The sequence below is a fragment of the Mchenga conophoros genome, linkage group LG3 (genome assembly GCF_057382185.1).
Source record: "Mchenga conophoros isolate Kocher_MC1m ecotype Shallow Benthic linkage group LG3, M_conophoros_male_GT1.1, whole genome shotgun sequence".
In the NCBI taxonomy this organism is placed as follows: Eukaryota; Metazoa; Chordata; class Actinopteri; order Cichliformes; family Cichlidae; genus Mchenga; species Mchenga conophoros.
In genome coordinates this window covers 27067319-27088369 of record NC_140528.1, presented here as the reverse complement: position 1 = coordinate 27088369, position 21051 = coordinate 27067319, and the positions used below count along the sequence as shown (strand labels likewise).

General features: G+C 43.2%; 1 protein-coding gene across 3 annotated transcripts in view; it reads right to left on the bottom strand.

The window, feature by feature from the left end:
- LOC146577940 (NACHT, LRR and PYD domains-containing protein 12-like) overlaps positions 1-19859 on the bottom strand; it is a 34000-nt gene extending 14141 nt beyond the window's left edge. The window contains exons 1-8 of one of the 3 annotated variants that reach the window (XM_085268458.1): positions 19747-19859; positions 19509-19637; positions 13766-13884; positions 11745-13665; positions 9824-10000; positions 7976-8152; positions 2021-2194; positions 1026-1193 (exon numbers count right to left, since the gene is read on the bottom strand). In XM_085268458.1, coding sequence (XP_085124584.1) covers positions 1026-1193; positions 2021-2194; positions 7976-8152; positions 9824-10000; positions 11745-13465 — 2417 coding nt within the window. In that variant the 5' untranslated portion in view covers positions 13466-13665; positions 13766-13884; positions 19509-19637; positions 19747-19859. Of the gene's footprint in view, positions 1-1025; positions 1194-2020; positions 2195-7975; positions 8153-9823; positions 10001-11744; positions 13666-13765; positions 13885-19508; positions 19638-19746 lie in introns of those variants that run through there. The other 2 variants (XM_085268459.1, XM_085268460.1) reach the window with 2 other exon arrangements.
- Positions 19860-21051: the final 1192 nt, after the last annotated feature.

The window sequence follows — 21051 nt, the reverse complement described above, 5'->3', positions numbered from 1 at the left end:
AAAAAGCTTCATGTTGTGAAAAACTGAAACCTGGACATTAGAATTGTTGTGCCTTATTTTGTTGATGTTTTTACAAATATTCCTGTTGAAAATACTAAAGTTTGTATATTTATTTATTTATTTTTGTTTGATAGCTTTTATTTATAAAATAAATCGGACATTTCAAACAGTTACTCCCTACTTGAGTAGTCTTTTCACCAAGTACTTTTTTACTCTTACTTGAGTAACTTTTTTGACGACTACTTTTCACTTTTACTTGAGTAATAAGATTTTAAAGTAATGCTACTTTTACTTGAGTACAATTTTTGGCTCCTCGACCCACCTCTGGTTAAGTGTCCTATGGCACTCAGTGATGATGGTGCTGTGGCCCCACCACCTCCACCTCTTTGTAAAGGAACTAACTGTAATCTGAAGCTTCTAATGGAACTAAGACTTCCTCCACTAGGTGGCAGTGTCTGATGAGAAAGTGTTAGTGGAGCTGGCCTGGAGTCAGAAACAGGAAGATGCAGGATTTGGGCTGAAATGGGGAAAAGTGGTTCGCACTAGTGCCTTAAAGCAAGAAGGTTGTAGGTTGAAGCTTGTTGGCCTTTCTGTGGAGGCTGGATGTTCTCCCACAGTCCAATGAAATGCTGCTTAGGTTCATTGGTGCTTCTACATTGGCTGTAGGTGTGGATGTGAGAGAGTGCTTCTCTGTCTGTTGGCCCTGTGATGGACTCACCTGTGCAGGTGGACCACGCCTCTTGCCCTATGACAGCTGGGGCACAGGCTGCAGCCCTGTGAGCCTAAGCTGAGTAAACAGTTAGCAAGAATGATCCATAGATGGCCTGAAATCCCCCAGTTAGCAGTTTGGTAGATAGCTATGACATGCTAATCCCATCCAGCAGCTGGATTCTACCTGTAAGCTGATCCCTGCTGAGCCAAAGCACTTTTTCATATACAAATTACAACCTTTAATGGAAACCTGTCGGTCAGCATCTTGTTAGCCTGCTGTTTATTGTTAGCACAACTAAAACGTGGTGACTGACCCCAGAATTTGAAGTCGACATTCTGGACTCTTCAGAAAACCCCACAGTGGCTTCACTCCTGAATCCTGCAGGTCGTTTCCACTCAGGTGCAGCTCCGTCAGATGGGAGGGGTTGGAGCTCAGTGCTGAGACAAAAGCGCTGATCTCTGACAGACTGCAGTTGGCCAGTCTGAATAAAGAATGAAAGATGTAAGTTTACTAGACGAAGTGAGCTTGTAATCATTCAGTGTTTCATCATCTGCTCAGAGCTGAAGGAGGTTCAGAATGTAGACCTTCTCATTAATCGGTAACACGATAGTGTTTCAGGGCCACTGAACAGAAACAACAACATCTAGGGGATTGGTCAGGGGTGGAAAACTCTGAGGAAAGTTGTAAAGAAACTATCTTAACTCTTGTGATCAAGTCATACAAAATGTTATCTCCAACACCTTTTTCAGATTGTGACGTAAAGGACCCATGGCACAGCTTTGCATGCACTTGAATGTTTATCAGGTGGTTTAAGGGACCCCAGCTAGGCAGCTTTCGACTGTTTTAAAGTCTCTTTGTGCTGGTTTTCATCTTTGGTAAATGGACTTGTTTTTATATAGTGCTTTTTATACTCCAGCTGAGCGCTCAAAGCATATTTATACAACTTGCCTCATTCACTGACTCATCAAAGCACTTTTTTCTATGCTTGTCCTACACAAGTGCTTTTTATCTAACATTCACACACATTCATACTCCGATGGATGCATCTTGCCCAACATTAGGTATGCAAACTGGAGCAGACGGGCATCGAACCACCACCCCTCTGATTGGTAGCTGCTCTACCTCCTGACACCTGAGCCTAGGAGCTTTGCTTTCTATTGTCAGGTTTGTGTTCACACCGAAATAGTAAGAGAAAGATCGTGTGTGTCCTCATTAGTGTAGGATTTATGTTGGTGTGTGGGACTGTAGCCTCAGGCTTAAATTGTTAAATGTAATTATGAGAAAGTGCCGCTGTTACTCTATACTGACCTCAGGATGTTCAATCTACAGTCTGGACTCTCTAGGAAAAGACTGAGCTGCTTCATATGCAAACCCCCCAGGTTGTTTTCACCCAGGTCCAGATGTGTCAGGTGGGAGGGGTTGGTCTTCAGAGCCGCAACCAGATCACCACAGATGGTTTCTGACAAACTGCATCCACACAATCTGAATAAAGAACAAAACATGAAGATAAATTCCTAATTCGTTCACATCTGTACTCATCAGGGAGATTCTCTCAAACATGATCAGACACACTCATCATTCTGTTGTTGTAAAACAAGGTCAAAGTCGAGATAAACTTTATTATTCCCGGGGGGCAGTTTGCCTCGCAGCCAGCAGCAAGTCACCTTCACACCACACAAACCGCCAACAACACAGAATCACGTAAAAGAATTGAAAACGTTAGTAGAACTTAAATCTATTTGTTCATCGTCACATCAGTCTGCTGCTGACATCAAGTCAAATCAAAGCTTAGATACAAACAGCAGGCAGCTCAGACACGAAACATACTCCAAACAGCTGAACACATGATCTAATATTAGAGTAATCACAATGTGTTTGTCTTCTAGAACAAAAAGCTTTGACTCAGTCTGAATAAAGAAAATATAGTCTCAATAAAAATCTAATCAAATGTTTTCCTTTAATCTCTGTTTTAAAGAAAGTCAGAGATTTGTGACTTCATCACAGTCCTGCTTCATCTCACTGCTACCTTTAACTCGGTAGATCTGGACATCTTAAGACTTCATGATCCAGTTAGTTTAACAGATAAGGTTGTAGACTGGTTTCCATTATACCCAAAGGGGAGACATTTCTAAGTTTCAACAAGTAGTTTTAGATGTAATGAAAAACACAATGAGGGTTCCTTAAGGTCTTTTGGTCAGTTACTGTTTAACTTCTATTTGTTTCTGCTTGTTGCTAGTTGTTAAAAGTAATGCGATCATAAAGAATCAACATGATCTGCCACTTAAATGAAGAGGATACACAGTGATACTTGTGACTTTCCTCTAACAATCCAACTCCTTCTTAGGAAATAAGGTGCACTGATAACATTAGCTGATGGAGCTCAGGAAACAAAAACGTGTTGTCTGTCCAAAAGGTTAGAGACAGAAACTTTGTTCATATCATCCCTGTCTCTGAAACAAGTCTTTAATAATCATATTGAAATGGTTACCAGAACTGCTTTCTGCCATGGAAAATATATCAATGCGTTTACACTGAGCAGGTAAGAGTACTGTAAAGCTCTACTTGCATGAATAACATTTTTGTTGTTGGTTTTGTTCAATTATGTTCAGCTTCTGCTTCAGAGATATTCTCTGAAATGTTTCCCGCTCTGTTGGACAAACCTTTCAGAGTTTTCTTGATAAAGCAGATATCCTGGGGAGCTCTGTATCAGAGGGAGCTGGAGGAACAAACAGATCCTGGATCAGTTTAAACTGTTAAAGGCTGCTCCTCAGGAGCTCGACCGCTCTACACTCTCAACACTGAACATCCAGAGGTGGTCATTTAAGTGCTGAGGACCAAACTGCTCCAGTAACAGACTCTCAGTGTTGGACTGAAACTGCAGGACAAATGCAGACTTACTGTGCTGCTGCTGTTTGTACATCAGAATTAATTAACATCATCGTTAATGTTCTTTCAGGACCATCATGAAACTGACCAATCACCTAGCTCTGATGTCATGGTTTGGCCAAAGGAAGCAGTAGGAGAAGTTGGCCTTCAGCTCTTTGTGGCAGAAACACTTTAGAGCAGAGACGCTCACAGAAGTTATTTGAGTTTTTTCCATATCTTTCATTTCCAGTTTGTTCGGGTTCAGACAGAATTATTCACTTAGATTTAGGTTAGTTGTAGTCATGACGACACATTTCTTACATGTCAGTACTACTGAGGGTGGCTTGTCCATCTGTGCACACACAGTACTACCAAACTCCACTCTAAACACTTTGTAGGAATCATCAGTACTGTTTCTCAGGTTAGCTTCAGGTTAGCCATGTAGCATTTCTCCAGTCTTTTTTGTCGACTCTACACATTAAAGGAGGAACAGCTGTTAACCTTATCTTTACCTGCGTCACTCTCATCGCATTATTCTCATCCTGTGTGACTGGATTAATCTGATTTGGACTAACAACACAGACTTTACCATGAAGATCCTCAGTGTGGATCAGTATAATATCAGCCTGAGTCCTGCTGAAAGTATAACAGCAGTTGTTGAAATCAAAATGCAGAAATCATAGGGTGTGATAACAAAGGTAAGGCAACCATTTAAAGCAATTCTTTGGAAGGAGGAGTCACAATGATGACAGCACTGTCAGTAGTAGACAAAGGTGGCAAAAGTACCGACGTTCCTTGCTTAAATCAGAATCAGAATCAGAATACTTTATTGATCCCTGGGGGAAATTATTTTTTGTTACAGTGCTCCATTTTAAACCAACATTAAGACAAGACACAATACGCTAACTAAGAATAGTACAATATATACATATATATACATACATACATACATAAGTCACTTATAAATAAATATTTGGAAAAGAAACATGTGTAGTTGTAGCAGCAAACAGTGTGTTAAGTGGATGCGTTGTACAGGGAGATGGCCACAGGCAGGAATGATTTCCTGTGTCGTTCAGTGGTACAATAGAATACAATAGAAGTACAGATACTAGAAAGTACTAAAAAGTACTGGCTCTAAAATGCACTCAAAGTAGAAAAGTAAAAGTAGCTCCTTGAAGAACATTTCTACCACCTCTTTTTATTGAAATATTGCTAACCGAACCTTATACTGCATTACTGTGATAGAATAGAAACTTTATTTGAGTCTAAACTTTAATTCTAATAAAGGAATTATATTTCACAATGATTTCAGTTGAGAGGGTCAGTAGATTTTCTCAGTGTCCCAGCTGTGATCAGGCTGTGACCTGAATTCACAATGTCAGCACAACTTTCACATCATGCCAAAAGATGGCGCCGGTGTGTATGGCACGCCATCCTCGTCTGCGCCTTGGCTTAGTACTCCTTACTGTTTTGCATTTGGTTTTATGCTCACTAGGTGGCTGTGCACTAATAACTTACGACAGACATATGCTTTTGAATCTCCGATTCTCTTACTCCCATCGCCCGGATCCATGTTGGACCCTGGGTGATGCCACCCCTCTATGGCCAGACTCCCTCACCAGTATGTACTGCCTACCTCACTCCAACCTGCACAGGAAACGTTACAGGAAACGGGGTAAAAGGAGTGGTTTTCGCGTCTGTTTTAAGGCCTACCTCAAAGCCAAGGTTACGGATTATCCATATGCAAGCCGGGATATTCTACGCTTTATCCCCTCCTGCAGAGGCCGCCCTGATGCTAAACTGCTGAGCCACCGCTGGATCTGCCCCGCTGGTTTTCAAACCTACCCAGCCCTTCCAGTGGCTTGCCTCCCTGTTCGGTCCTGGATAACATCTTCCGGTCGTGGCATCCATCACAACAACCTCAGCGTCACACGGATGGCTTTATTTAATGTCAGGTGGCTGGCGAACAAGGCTTTTCTTTTAAATGACTTTTTCCTCGCCGCGGGACTGGACGTTTTACTCCTGACGGAGACGTGGACTTGTCCCGGTGAGTTCATCCCCTTCTCTGAGCTTCTCCCTGCAGACTGTGTCTTTTGTAGCTCGCCGAGGCTCACTGGCAGAGGTGGTGGCTTAGCTTCGGTTTTTAAAAACAAAGTTTGGCTGCTACCTTCCCTACCTACCCTAGCTTTGAAGCACAGCTACTGGAGATGACTGACTCTTTGACTACTCTGTGTGTTGTGGTCTATCGTCCGCCTAAATACAACAAGACTTTCATCTCTGAACTCGCTGACATTTTAGGATCTGTTCTTTTTAAATATGGCTGTGTTCTTATTACTGGTGATTTTAATATACATGTCTGCTGTAAGAACGACCCATTATCTAAAGATTTTCTTGCATTAACTGAATCTTTTAACCTCATTCAGTGGGTTAATGAACCAACCCAAGGCCAGGGTATGATGCTAAAGGCCATACCCTTGACCTGGTCTTCTCATATGGCTTGGACATTTGCATCAAGGATATAAACAATGCTGGGTTCTCTGACCACTCCCCGGTCATCTTTGATGTTGACTTGGGTAATACTGAACTGCACCTTGAGGCCCTCCTTCGCCCTATGCGTACAGTTAATGCTGAAACTGTGGCAAATTTTTCTGCTTCTTTTTTGAATTCTGCATCCACTACATTTGATTGTTCTGCCTCTCGGTCATCTCTGAGGACTTTGCCAACACCATATGCTCCTCTATCCTTGACACTGTTGCACCTATTAAAATGAAGCGCCCTAGAACTTATTCTCAATGTTGGTTAAACAACTCTACACGCGCCTTACGATGTGTGTGTCGCCGCGATGAGAGGAGGTGGAGAAAAGATAAACTCCAGTTATCTTATGAAATCCTACGTGGATAAGAACGACATTAATGATAAATTCCAGTCTGCCTTCAAACCACATCATAGCACTGAAACAGCGTTGCTTAGAGTCCTTAACGATCTTCTTCTAATTGCTGATAATGGACGCTCTGCGGTCCTAGTTTTATTGGATTCATCCTCGGCCTTCGATATGGATCACAACATCTTATTAGCGAGGCTTGAGCACACTGTAGGCATTAAAGGTGTTGCCCTTGATTGGTTTAAATCATACCTCTCCAATAGGTTCTTCTCTGTCAACCTGGGCACTTGCTCTTCCTCCGCTGCACCTGTCTGCTGTGGCGTGCCTCAAGGATCTGTGTTGGGCCCTATTCCTTTCTCACTGTATATGCTCCCTCTAAGCACAATCTTTGAGAAATACCGCACCGCTTTCCACTGCTATGCTGACGATATACAGATCTACTTTGAACTAAATGATGATCTTGCTTTGTCCTTACACTGTTTCCAAGAGTGCATGCGCGAGGTCAAAGAATGGCTCCTAGCAAACTCTCTTATCCTAAATGACAAGAAAACTGAAATCGTGGGGTTTGGCAGCAACGTTCCTCGTGGCCAACTTCGTGATGCCTTTGGTTCCCTTACCAGCTCCCTTTCTGACACTGTTAGCAATCTGGGCGTGTTGCTTGACAGCTCGTTCAAACTCGATAAACAAGTGTCTGCTGTAGTTAGATCTAGTTTCTACCAACTCCGTCTCATCTCTAATTCTAGGCAGTATGTTCTGCATAAGGACCTGGAAAAGCTCATCCACACCTTTGTGACCTCAAGGTTGGATTACTGCAACTCACTTTATTTTGGTCTTCATTCTGCCCTCCTTCATAGACTGCAGAAGGACCAAAATGCTGCGGCACGCATTCTGACCAGAAATGGGAAGTTTGCCTGTATCACCCCTGTTCTAGCTGACCTGCATTGGCTACCCAATAAATACCGCATCCAATTTAAAATACTGCTGCTTACGTTTAAAATTACCAACAACACAGCACCGAGCTACCTTAAGGAACTCCTTAAATCGTATGTTCCTGCCAGAGAATTAGGATCGTCTGCTCAGTTACTCTTGGTGCAGCCTGGATCTCGGCTGAAGTCTAGAGGTGACCTTTGCCCTGGCTTCACCAGAGTTGTGGAATAACCTTCCGATTGTGATCCGGGCGTCCGATTCCATCCAATCTTTTAAATCACGGTTAAAAACCTATTTGTTTAATCTCGCCTTTCCTGCTTGTTAATGCTCGCACCTGACTTTTACACTGACCCTATTTTTCCTTTATACATATTTTTAATGCCTTGTGCTTTTATTATATTTTATATTACCCCTGTGTATTAGTGGCATTGACCTGTATATTACATTATAATACTCGTGCCACTTCTCTGTCTCTTATGTTAAGCACTTTGGTATACCGCTGTAATGTGTATTTAAATGTGCTCATAAATAAATATGATTGTTGTTGTTGTTGTTATTCATCTCAGCACAACTAAAACATGCTGACTGACCTCAGAGTTTCAAGTTTACATCCTGGACTCTCCAGAAAACCACACAGATGCTTCACTCCTGAATCCTGCAGGTAGTTGTTCTTACTCAGGTCCAGCTCTCTCAGATGGGAGGGGTTGGACTTCAGTGCTGCTGCTAGATAATCACAGCTGATCTCTGACAAACCACAGTCCTTCAATCTGTATAAAGAATGAAAGATGTAAGTTTATTAGACAAAGAGCTTGAAATCATTCAGTGTTTCATCATCTGTTCAGAGCTGAAGAAGGTTCAGAATGTAGAAGTTCAGAAAATGGAAACTCCAAACAGCTGAAGCCAACAGGAAGCAGCTTCAAACAAACACAACAAGAGAAAAAACTGAATGTTTCACATTCAAGTCCCACGTTTATCATAAAAACAGGACAAAGACTTGAAAAAGTCGTGTTTTCCTTTAAAGGTGAAGCGTGAAGAAAAAAGAAACTTATTTGAAGTCCAACATCTCCCAGTCACATTATTAAAGCAGACAAACTACAAGCTCATTTTCATTCCAACAAGTCATCTTCTGACCTGGACTAACAACACTGGTCTCTATGTGCAGCTGGCTGTGAGACCAGTGCTCAGGGAGCGTCTACAAAGGGCAACACTGAAAGAACATCACACACTCATTTGCTTCCAGCACACAAACATCTACTGTCATTATTGTCACCAAACTCTGTGGATCCTTTATTGCAAATTCAAATGGGATCAAATGGTCAGACAAAAGAGGCTTATGAGGAAACATGATGAAATGTTGTGTATTAGCAGCAAGTTATTGAATCATTTTCCTCAGAAACCAAAAAAAATGATTGACAAACATGTTTTGACAAACTCAGTGTTGGACTTGGATCAGCAGGACAACCCTGATGTTCAGAGTCCTTTCTCTGACTGGGCTCCATGGAAACACTGCGACTGGTCTCAGCTGCCTGCTTTCTGTAGTCCAACAGAGTCCTTTCTCTTCTCCAGCTTCTGTTTGAAATCCTCTCACAGTCTCTGAGTCCTGCTTTGCTGTCATGTTTGGGCCTGTGTTGGGCTGCTCTGTGTTCCTCTGCTTTAACACACCTCACCACAGCAGCTGTGTGGGTCGTCTCTGTAGCAGCCAGATCAGCTTCTGATACATGAACATCATCACAGCTCCTAACTTCACCTTCATTAGCTTTGACATTCATGTCTTTCTTTTCTCTCTGTTTCCACACAAGCTCAAAGTCTCTGCAGCCTGTTTTTATCTGCTATCATCAGATCTTCATCATCCTCATTCACATCCCTCACACACTCTATAGCAGGGGTCCCCAATCCCAGTCCACGAGGGCTGGTGTCCCTGCATGTGTCCTTGATCCATCACAGCTGATTTAAATGGATAAATGACCTTCTCAACATGTCTTGAAGTTCTTCAGAGGCCTGGTAATGACCTAATCATGTGATTCAGGTGTGTTGACCCAGGGTGAGATCTAAAACCTGCAGGGACACCGGCCCTCGTGGACTGGGATTGAGGACCCCTGGTCTACAGCCTCATCAGTGCTGACTTCATCTTCACTGACTGATGGAGCACAACATGAACCTGTGGAGGCTGAAACACTGTCCTGTCAAACATCTCCCCGTCACCACTCCACCTCTGTCAGCCTTTAAATGAACCCTGCTCAAGTCTGTCACTTGTATTTGGAGCCAAAAGGAAAAACTGTTGTTCAGTCGTTTGGAAAGACACAACTTTTCTGAAAGCACTCAAACTTCTTCATGTTTGTCTCCAGACACATCCTGAACATTTAGGAACTAAAGAAAGTTTCAAACATCAAAGACCTGAAATATAGAAAAACAACAACAGCTGCAGTCAGTGAACTCACCTCAGAGCCTCCAGTCGACAGTTTGGACTCTCCAGTCCAGCACACAGAAGCTTCACACCTGAATCCTGGAGGCCATCATTCCAACTCATGTCCAGCTCTGTCAGATGGGAGGGGTTGGACTTCAGAGCTGAGGCCACAACTTCACAGTGAGTCTCTGAGAGTCCACACTGAGTCAGTCTGTGATGATAGAAAATATAAAATGTGTTATTATAAAAGCAGAAAGTCTGCATTATAAACACAGACTGAATGTACATGAAGACAAAACAGAGTGAGGTCATAATCTGATGAACATCTGCTCTTCACATCTGTGCTTCAGCTCCTCTTACTGTGTTTGACATGACACAGTGATTGAGTCTCTCTCAGACCTGCAGACTTTGAATGAGAATCTTTGTTTGGCTTTAATCTGCAGATGAAGGAGGAAGATGGTGTCACATTTAGGCTTCCATAATGTCCACAGTCTGTCACTGAGATCTGATCCAGAGTCAGAGTGAAGACACACATTTGGACTGTTTCCTGTTTTGAACATTTGAATGAGTTGAGCTCAGTGAAGAGTTCCAGCTGGAAAGATGATCTCTGTTTGCTACCTGCTGTCAGGTACGACTGTTCACGTCCACACGCAGGAAAAACCTGCTGACTGTTACCAAACGGAGCAGAAATCTCATCACTGGACAATAATGATGAACTCACAGCTGCTGATATCAGAGCTGATTTCACTTATATGTTGTTATAACCTGACATGGATCAGTTCGTCTTTGATTGTTTGTAAAGGTCACTGTTTCCATTGGACCTGAGTGACGTACAAAGACAGAGAGGGAGAGAGAGGAGAGAGAGGATGGAGACAGCAAAGAGAGAGCAACAGAAACAGGTGACCAAGGTCAGCAACCAATCAGAGAGCTTCTGTTTGACCCAGTCACTGATGATGACTGCACATAACCAAGCAGTGTGTTACTCTGATATCAAACATGGATCCTGCTCTTATAATAATGATGATCAGATGATGTTATTGTGTTATTTTGTAGCTGAATACGATGTTTGTGTGATTATCAGAGAAAGCAGCAGTGAGGAGGATGGAGAGAGAGAGAGGACAGAGGCTGAAGTTAGAAACACTAAAAGGATTTTTCATGGATTTCATGGATGGTTTGATTTCCAGCAGGACACTTAAACATGTCAGTGGACGTCCTAAAGAACATGTTCACTGATGTGAAACGTGTCATTGAACAGGATCAATATCAGTGGAAACAGGGACGACATTTCAGCAGCAACAACTAAACACTGAACAATGAGCTCTGTGATTAATGAGGACATGAAGTCAGACATTAGGAGCAGCAGCAGGAATGAGAGTGAATCCATGAGCTGCTGTCACATCAGCGTTAGCTCACACATCTGACACATGTTCAGATGTCTGCAGAGTCTTCTCACTCAGTTTGTCCCACTGTGGGCAGAGCACAGCTGGTTCACCTCTGAGCCTCACTCTGAACCACAGCTCTGTCACTCATCAGGACATCACACTGAACCAGAGTCTTCCTCAGCACCTTCATCCTCACTCCCCATGTTTGTGCCACTAAACTGTGTGTCTGTAGTTCTGTCTGTTCTGTTTGTAACATCAGAGTTCACTACAAAGAAGCTCTCCACAGATTCTTATTTCTGTCTAACAGCAGCGTCTGAATGACCAACAGCAGCAGATTAAAATACTGCCCCCTAATGACACCACACAGGTACTACATGTAGATGTGAGTCTACAACACACAGCGTACGACTACCAAAGCAGCATCATGCTGAGTGCACACACACATTTCTGATCAACACAAAATATTATTTTATCTGAGAAACTACTGAGAGTCGTTTAGTGCTGTGTGTATCTGAAGAACTACACTACTGATCAACACTGATCAATGATGTTAATGATCACATCTGGACTCACCGAGCCTTTCTGCAGTTCCTCACAGCTGGAATCAGTCTCAGTCGTCCCCCTGTTGATGTGTTGTACTTCTGCAGGTCCAACTCATCCAGAACCTCCTCTGACATCTGCAGCATGAAGGCCAGAGCTGAGCACTGGATCTCAGAGAGTTTCTCTGATCTGTTCTCTGACTTCAGGAACTCTTGGATCTCCTGAAATAATGAGAGGTCGTTCATCTCCATCAGACAGTGGAAGATGTTGATGCTTCTGTCAGGAGAGATTTCATCATCAACATAATCAACATCATCTTCACTGTTCATCTCCTTCAGGTTGTTGATGACTCTCTGGATGGTTCCTGGACTGATCTCTGTCTGACCCAGCAGACCTGCTAAGAGTCTCTGGTTGGACTCCAGACAGAGGCCATGAAGGAAGCGGACAAACAGGTCCAGGTGGCCGTTTTTACTCTGGAGGGATTTCTGCATGGCTCTGTTCAGGAAATCATCCAGAGATTTGAAATTTCTTCCATTTCTACGACCAAACCCATCAAAATCAAAAACACCACCGAACTCTAAGTTATTCAGCTCGTTCCAAGAATTGCCTGCATCATCAACATACTCCTCCTCATTCCAGTCTATCCCCAAGAAGTTCTGCAGCACCTCTGTCTTCCTGCTGGTGAAACAGTGGAACATGTAGACAGCAGCCAGAAACTCCTGGATGCTCAGATGAACAAAGCAGTAGACTGGTTTCTGGAAGATCACACACTCTCTTTTGAAGATCTCTGTACAAACTCCTGAGTACACCGAGGCCTCTGTCACATCCAGACCACACTGCTCCAGGTCTTCTTGGTAGAACATGATGTTTCCTTTCTCCAGATGTTCAAACGCCAGCATCCCCAGCTTCAGAAGAACTTCCCTGTCAGCCTCCGTCAGCTCCTGTGGACTCGTCTCATGTCCCTCGTGGTACTTGTTCTTCTTCCTCTTTGTCTGAACCAGCAGGAAGTGTGAGTACATGTCAGTCAGGGTCTTGGGCAGCTCTCCTCTCTGCTCTGTAGTCAACATGTGCTCCAGAACTGTAGCAGTGATCCAGCAGAAGACTGGGATTCTACACATGATGTGGAGGCTCCTGGATGTCTTCATGTGGGAGATGATTCTGCTGGACAGCTCTTCATCACTGAATCTCCTCCTGAAGTACTCCTCCTTCTGGGCGTCAGTGAAGCCTCGTACTTCTGTTAGCCTGTCAACACATTTAGGAGGGATCTGATTGGCTGCTGCAGGTCGGGAAGTTATCCAGACGAGAGCCGAGGGAAGCAGATTCCCCTGGATGAGGTTTGTCAGCAGCTGGCTGACTGATGACTTCTGTGTGACATCAGACAGCAGCTTCCTGTTGGTGAAATCCAATGAAAGTCTGCTTTCATCCAGGCCGTCAAAGATGAACAAAAGCTGAGAGACAGCCAGCTTCTCTGCTGAGACCTTCTGTAATGTTGGATGGAAAACATGGAGCAGCTCCAGAAGACTGTACTGCTCATCTCTGATCAGGTTCAGCTCCCTGAATGAAAGCAGAACCACCACACTGACATGTTGGTTCTCCAAGCCCTCTGCCCAGTCCAGAGTGAACTTCTGCACTGAGAAGGTTTTTCCAACACCAGCCACGCCGTTGGTCAGAACCACTCTGATGGGTCTCTGTTGGTCAGGTAAGGCTTTAAAGATGTCCTGGCACCTGATTGGAGCGTCATGGAGGGCGTCCATCTTGGAAGCTGTCTCCAGCTGCCTCACCTCATGTTGGGTATGAACCTCTTCACTCTGTCCCTCTGTGATGTAGAGCTCAGTGTAGATGGTGTTGAGGAGGGTTCTACTTCCTGTTTCATCACTTCCTTCAGTCACACGTTCACATCTCCTCCTCAGACTGATCTTATGTTCATCTAAAACCTCCTGCAGACCAACATCTGCTGAAAGAAAGAAAAACAGAAAGAAAACTCTTCAATGTCTGAACAACAAGAAGTCCAGTTTCAGAAATGAGTCCATCAGCAGACAGATGTTCAGTCTTACTTTGTACACAGCTGCTCTGACTGGCTGTCTGCAGTCCAGCTCTGGATCTTTCTCCACACTGGGGACAGGACGAGTCTCCTGATGAAGCAGACTGGTCCCAGTATGAGCAGATGCACTGTCTGCAGAACCAGAAACATATCCAAGGTGAGCAGGTTCCCCTCCAGCATAAACGCTAAGCAGCTAAAACATGTATGAATGTAAACAGTGTCCCAGCTGTCAGCCACATTACAGATGTGGTTTCTGACAGCTGCTCCAGCTGCAGGATCAAACACACACAGGTCCAAACATCTTTGTCTTTGCTGCTTTGTTCTGATTGAACACAACATGTAGTTCTTGTCCCAGCTGAGCATTAGTTATGTAGCCTTTAGGAAAGCGTTAACCCCGCCCCCTGAGTTTGATGGGTGAGGCTGACAGATAAAATTATTTCATGATGAGAGCCAGGCGCCAGGACTGCCAAAATGAAATAAATAAATATATCATTAAATAATTAATTACATGTGTCAATAATTAATTAAATCTGTCAATGATTAATTAAATGTGTCATAACTATTTATTTAATTAATTAATTCCAATTTTAATTAATTATTGCCACATTAAATTAATTATTTAATGGTGTCACTATCAAAGGACCCTGGATCTATATCGGACAACCATCCATCTAAAAGCAGCGAAATAAGGTCTGAAAATCTGTTGAAAAGTGAAAGGCCACAGGGAAAGCTAAAGGCTAGGCCTGAAACTCTGATTGTGGGTGACTCTGCCGTAAAGGATGTACAAAGGATGTGCAGTAAGAACACTAAAGTCCTCTGCTTTCCTAACGATATGGTCAACAACCTGAAGGAGAGAATTCTTCAAATTGCAGATGAATATCCAACTGTGACAAACATTGTTCTGCATACAGGGTCAAACGATGTGTCCAAACAACAGTCGGAGGTTCTGAAACGGGACTTTACTGGATTATTAAATACTGTAAACTCTCTGAATGCAGCTGTATTCATCAGTGGACCTGTACCGCCGGTCAGAGGAGGAGACGAGAGATTCAGCAGGTTGTTTACACTGAATAAATGGCTTATATCAGCATGTACTGACCACTCAGTGCATTTTATCGACAACTTTAATATTTTTTGGGAACGCAGGCATCTGTTTAAAGCAAATGGATTTAATTTTAACAAGTCAGGGGTGAAACTGTTCACCTCCAACTTGTTTTATTCCATACGTCATCCATCTGTGCTTGGTGCCAAGGCTGAGATAAACGAGGAGTTATCTCATAAAGAGGAACAAACAGTACTCCAAGAACAGACAAAGCCCAGCAGAAACCTTGAGGAGGAGCTCCATCTGCCCCCACCCGGGAAGAGCCTCAGAAAGGAGAGACATCTGAGGCAAGAAGAGGGGTCCCTATTTGCCTCCAACTCTCTCAACAACACCAACGACCAAAACCCTGACAGGCCATCACCCTCCTCCCCCTCCCTTTCTCCCTCCTCCCCACACCTGAAATTCACTGAGGAGATGATGGAGCGGGTCAATGCTGGGCTCAGATCTACCCCCCGGCCCAATCCCTTTTTGTCCCCCATAAACCCCCCACCAGAGCAGCCAAAGGTTCGCCATCGAGCCCCACCCTCAACAGAGCAATCGAAGTCACATTGCCCAGCCTCGCCCCCCTTAGTTCCTCTTCATGCCCTGTCTCCGCAGTCTGATGTGTGATGTGTGGAGGGTCCGGGCTGCGAGGATTATGGCAGTGGTGACTTTTCCCAGGAGAAGCTGGGACCCTGTTTACTAGAAGGTTTTAAAATTTCTGTACTTTTAGGTGACAGGAGACATGTGGCCTGGTCAAAACACAGAGAGCTGCACTCTAAAAGATCTTTAAACATAGTAAACATACCTTGTGTGCCACAGACTGCTCCCAAACACGAGGGGACAAGTAATACCTCTAAAACACTTAAGTTGGCTTTATTAAACGTTAGATCTCTAGCTGGGAAAACATTTTTAATTAATGATTTAATCACTGAGCACAGCCTTGATTTTATGTTTTTAACTGAAACTTGGTTGGACCAAAGTAACAGTGGAGCTGTTCTCATCGAGACGACCCCTCCTAACTACAGTTTTATCAGTGAGGTCAGGGCGAGCAGGAGAGGAGGAGGGGTCGCTGTCTTATTTAATGAATCATTTCAATGTAAGCAGCTATCTCCTGGAAGTTTTCAGTCTTTTGAATATGTGGCTTTACAGCTGAAGGCCCCATCCAAAGTTGTGTTTCTTAATGTTTACAGGCCTCCCAAATACTGCACAGACTTTTTTAATGACCTCAGTGAACTGCTGTCTGTGATCTGTGTTGATTTTGACTGTGTAATTATTGCTGGGGATTTTAACATCCATGTGGACAACCCTCAGGACAAAGGGACTAAAGACCTGAGTAACACTCTGGGCAACTTTGGGCTGACTCAGCATGTAACAGAGGCCACACATAATAGAGGACACACTCTTGACCTACTGATCTCCAAAGGCCTGAGCATTTCAAAGGTTACTGTGTCTGATGTGGGCCTGTCTGATCATTACTGTGTTTTCTTTGAAAGTAAAATCTCAGCCCACACAAATATATCAACAGCAGTGATCACAAAACGGTGTATAACTGAACACAGTAGTGCAATTTTTAACCAGGTCTTCCCATTAACACCTGACCTGCCCAGAGGGTCAGTCAATGAGCTCGTCAATAGCTTCAATGCTAACATGTTAAATGTAATGGACACTATTGCTCCCATTAAGGTGAAGGTTATCTCTGGAAGGAAAAAGTCTCCATGGAGAAACTCCACACTGGTGAAAAATGAAAAAAGAGAGTGTAGGAAAGCTGAGCGCAGATGGAGAAAAACAAACCTCCAGGTTCATTATGACATTTATAAAGAGAAACTTCACAATTATAATTTACAACTGAGGAGTGCAAGGAGGTCCTACTTCTCTGACATCATCACTAAAAACAGCCATAATGCTCGGGTCTTATTTTCTACAGTTGACAGGCTAACAAACCCTCCTGTGTCAGTGGCAGCTGAACTTCATTCGACCATGGCCTGCAATGACTTTGCCAAATTCTTCACTGAAAAAATCCAAAAAATTAGACAAGCAATTGGTACATCAACAGCAGATCCAGGATATGTACTGTGTCCACCAAAAAACGGTTTAAACACCATGAAACAGTTTCAACCTATTAACAGCAAAGACCTGGAGGACATCTTAGGTCAACTGAACTCCTCCTCCTGCTGTTTAGATGTCCTGCCAACAAGTTTTTTCAAAAAGGTCTCAAAGATTTTAGAGTCAGACCTGTTACAGATCGTCAACTTTTCTTTATTATCAGGTGTGTTTCCAGAACCACTAAAAACTGCTGTAATCAAACCTATACTGAAAAAGGACAATCTTGACAAGACACAAATGAACAACTACAGGCCGATCTCAAATCTCCCATTTTTAAGTAAGATCATTGAAAAAGCAGTTTCTCAACAGCTCAATTACTTCTTAAAACAGAATAATTGCTACGATGCCTTCCAGTCAGGTTTTAGACAGAACCACAGCACTGAAACCGCTCTGACCAAAGTGTTTAATGACATATGTCTGAATACAGACAGTGGAAAAATGTCAGTCCTAGTTTTACTGGATCTCAGTGCAGCATTTGATACAGTTGACCACAACATATTACTCAAACGACTGGAGAACTGGACAGGTCTTTCAGGAACTGTACTAAACTGGTTCAAAACATACGTAGAAAACAGGAAATACTTTGTATCAACAGGTAACTTCACATCTGAGCAGACAAGTATCACATGTGGAGTTCCCCAAGGTTCCATCTTGGGACCCCTTCTGTTTAACATCTACATGCTCCCACTGGCACAGATTATAAAGAACAACAAAATAAACTACCACAGCTATGCAGATGACACACAAATATATATCACATGTGTCACCAGGAGACCGAGGCCCTGTACAGGCTCTTGGTAAATGCATTGAGGAAATCAATGACTGGTTGTGCCACAATTTTCTCCAGCTAAACAAAAACAAACTGAGGTAATAGTCTTTGGCGCCAAAGAAAAACGATTACAGGTCACCAGAGAACTTCAATCTATACATCTAAAAACCACAAACCAGGCGAGAAATGTGGGTGTAGTGATGGATGCAGACCTAAACTTAGAAAAACACATTAAGACAATAACAAAATCAGCTTACTATCACCTCAAGAATATATCAAGGATAAAAGATCTGATGTCTCAACAGGACCTGGAAAAACTAGTCCATGCATTCATCTTTAGTAGGCTTGATTACTGTAACAGCATCTTTACAGGTCTACCTAAAAAAATCAGTCAGACAACTACAGCTCATTCAGAACTCTGCTGCTCGAGTCCTCACTAAGACCAAAAAAGTGGACCACATCAGTCCAGCTCTGAGGTCTTTACACTGGCTGCCTGTCCGTCAGAGGATAGACTTTAAAGTTCTGATGCTGGTCTATAAAGCTCTGAATGGTTTAGGACCAAAATACATCAGTGACCTCCTGACCCAGTATGAACCTTCCAGATCCCTCAGGTCATCTGGATCCGGTCTTTTATCAGTTCCCAGAGTCAGAACCAGACACGGAGAAGCTGCATTCAGCTTTTATGCTCCTTATATCTGGAACAAACTCCCAGAAAGCCTCAGATCAGCTGAAACACTCAGTTTATTTAAATCCAGGTTGAAGACTCACCTGTTCTCAGCTGCATTTGAATAAAGCACCAAATCCACACTTTTAAGCTTAAATTTCAAAACTTACATTTAACTACTGATTTTATCTACTGTTCTGATTTTATCTGTTTTGATTTTATATACTGTCGTCTGTTTGTTTGTTTGTTAATTAGTTAGTTAGTTTATTTGCTTGTTTTAATCAATTTTAAATCATGCTTTTTATTTGTTCTTGTTTCTAATGTCTCTGTAAAGCACTTTGAATCACCTTGTTGTTGAATTGTGCTATACAAATAAACTTGCCTTGCCTTGCCTTGGTGTATTTAATTAATTCATTATAGCAGTCCTGGCACTCCATAATCGGGCTGTCATATTAAGGAAAGATATGTCAATGCTTTTGCATTCTTTCACAAATGTAGCTGAGTAATTACGTCATCGGTGAGCCACTGTCAATATGTGACATATTGAAATCGTGTTTGAATTTGCGCTTGTTTTTTGCTTTCACTTTGCAATCGCACGAACTGTGTGTAGAGAGCAGCAGCACTGATTGGTGAGTCACAGATTAATTGTGCACCAATTCCTCTGACATCGTCTTATCAATCGTTAGCTTACTATTCAAACGCGACAAGTGAAATCTCTCGCAGCAAGCTTAAACATGTGAGAGGCTGAGTGTGCAAAGAATCGCTGACCGTTATGTAAGTACGTGTGTAAAAGCAGCAGGATTTACGCTGGTATTTTAGTTCTGCAGAGCCAAACACGACAGGTCAGGGTGAAGAAGGGGCAGTTAGTTATGACAAATCAGGCAAACGATGACAGACTCTGTGGGTTCGTGGGAAAAAGGATTTCACAAACAGATTAAAAGTGTCAATAAAAGCAGTGTTAGCAGCTCTGTACTCTGGAGCTGAGGCTAAGCAGTCTGCTGAAACACAGGCACCATCATTCAGAAGCAGCTCCGAGTCCCTCTGTGACCACTAAAGTGGAGGTGTGGAGCAAGAGGAGGAGGACAGGTGGAAGACACCAAAGTGACAGCAAAGAGTTCATGTTGCTAACAGCTCACCTCTCTGCAGCAGACACAGGCTGGCCTTTAAAATCAATGAAGCGCTCTTCAGACCAGCCACTCTTACAGGACACACAGCTGGGTGGAGGTCCAGGTTCAGGTCCAGGTTCAGCAGGTCTCCCTTTGATCCTGTTAGAGAAAAAAATGTGTTTTTCATTTGCAGAAGCTGATGAAGACTTAGATTACCTTCATCATCCCAAACAGAGAAACAGGTTACTTTACGTTGCTAACAGCTCACCTCTCTGCAGCAGACACAGGCCGGACTTTAAAATTAATGGGACGATCTGCAGACCAGTCACTCTTACAGGACACACAGCTGGGTCCAGGTCCAGGTCCAGCAGGTCTCCCACTGATCCTGTCACAGAAGAAAAATGTGTTTTTCCATTTGGAGCCACAGAAGCTGATGAAGACTCAAAATAACTTCATCATCCCAAAGAGAAACTTGTTTAAAGGCTGCGAATGAGCAGAAGGATCATCTGAACTAGTGTTAGCAGTGCAAGAACAGAGCGCCACCCAGAGGTAAACACAGTCATTTACACTGTGCAGGGCTATTTGTTTTTAAACAGATACCTGTACCTTACATTAAATGCATCTGTGTTGTTGATGGTGCCACTGTGAGCAGCAAGAGTTTTAAATGTTTTATAGAATAAAGGAATTCCTCATTCATTAGAGACCAGGAAACATCAAGCAGATCATTTAAATCAGACACCAAAGTGACAGCAAAGAGTTCCTGTTACTAACAGCTCACCTCTCTGCAGCAGAGACTTTAAAATGAATGGGACGATCTGCAGACCAGTCACTCTTACAGGACACACAGCTGGGTGGAGGTCCAGGTCCAGCAGGTCTCCCTTTGATCCTGTTAGAGAAAAAAAATGTGTTTTTCATTTGCAGAAGCTGATGAAGACTTAGATTACCTTCATCATCCCAAACAGAGAAACAGGTTACTTTACATTGCTAACAGCTCACCTCTCTGCAGCAGACACAGGCTGGACTTTAAAATTAATGATGTGACCATTAGACCAGCCACTCTTACAGGACACAGAGCTGGGTGGAGGTCCAGGCTGGTTCCTGTGAATAATGATGGAGCAGTGATGTGAGTGCTGAGCTGTGACATGGAGAAGAGTCATGGACAGTTACAGATGGTCATCTCACCTCTGAGCTTTGGTCTGGCTCTCTCTGGCTCTTTTAGAGGGAGGGGCTCCCTCCTCTCTGTCCTCACACTGATCCATGCTGCTCAGCTCACACACACTTTCTACCTGCAGAGGAAACACAAATCCTTCATGTGCACATCAACTGATGTCCATCATGTGTGCTGTCCAAACATCAGCTGCTTCTTTCCTGCTTCATCTCAGTGTCAGCTGGATGCAGTCAGACAGCAGTGTGAGGCAGAGGAAGCTGCCATCAGCTGCTCTGCTATCAGGCCACTAGATGGAGCCGTGATATGAGCAGAACTTTGTGCCATCAGAATCTGAACAGAATAGAATTCAACTTTATTGTCATTGCACACATCACAAGTACAAGGCAACAGAATGCAGTTTGCATC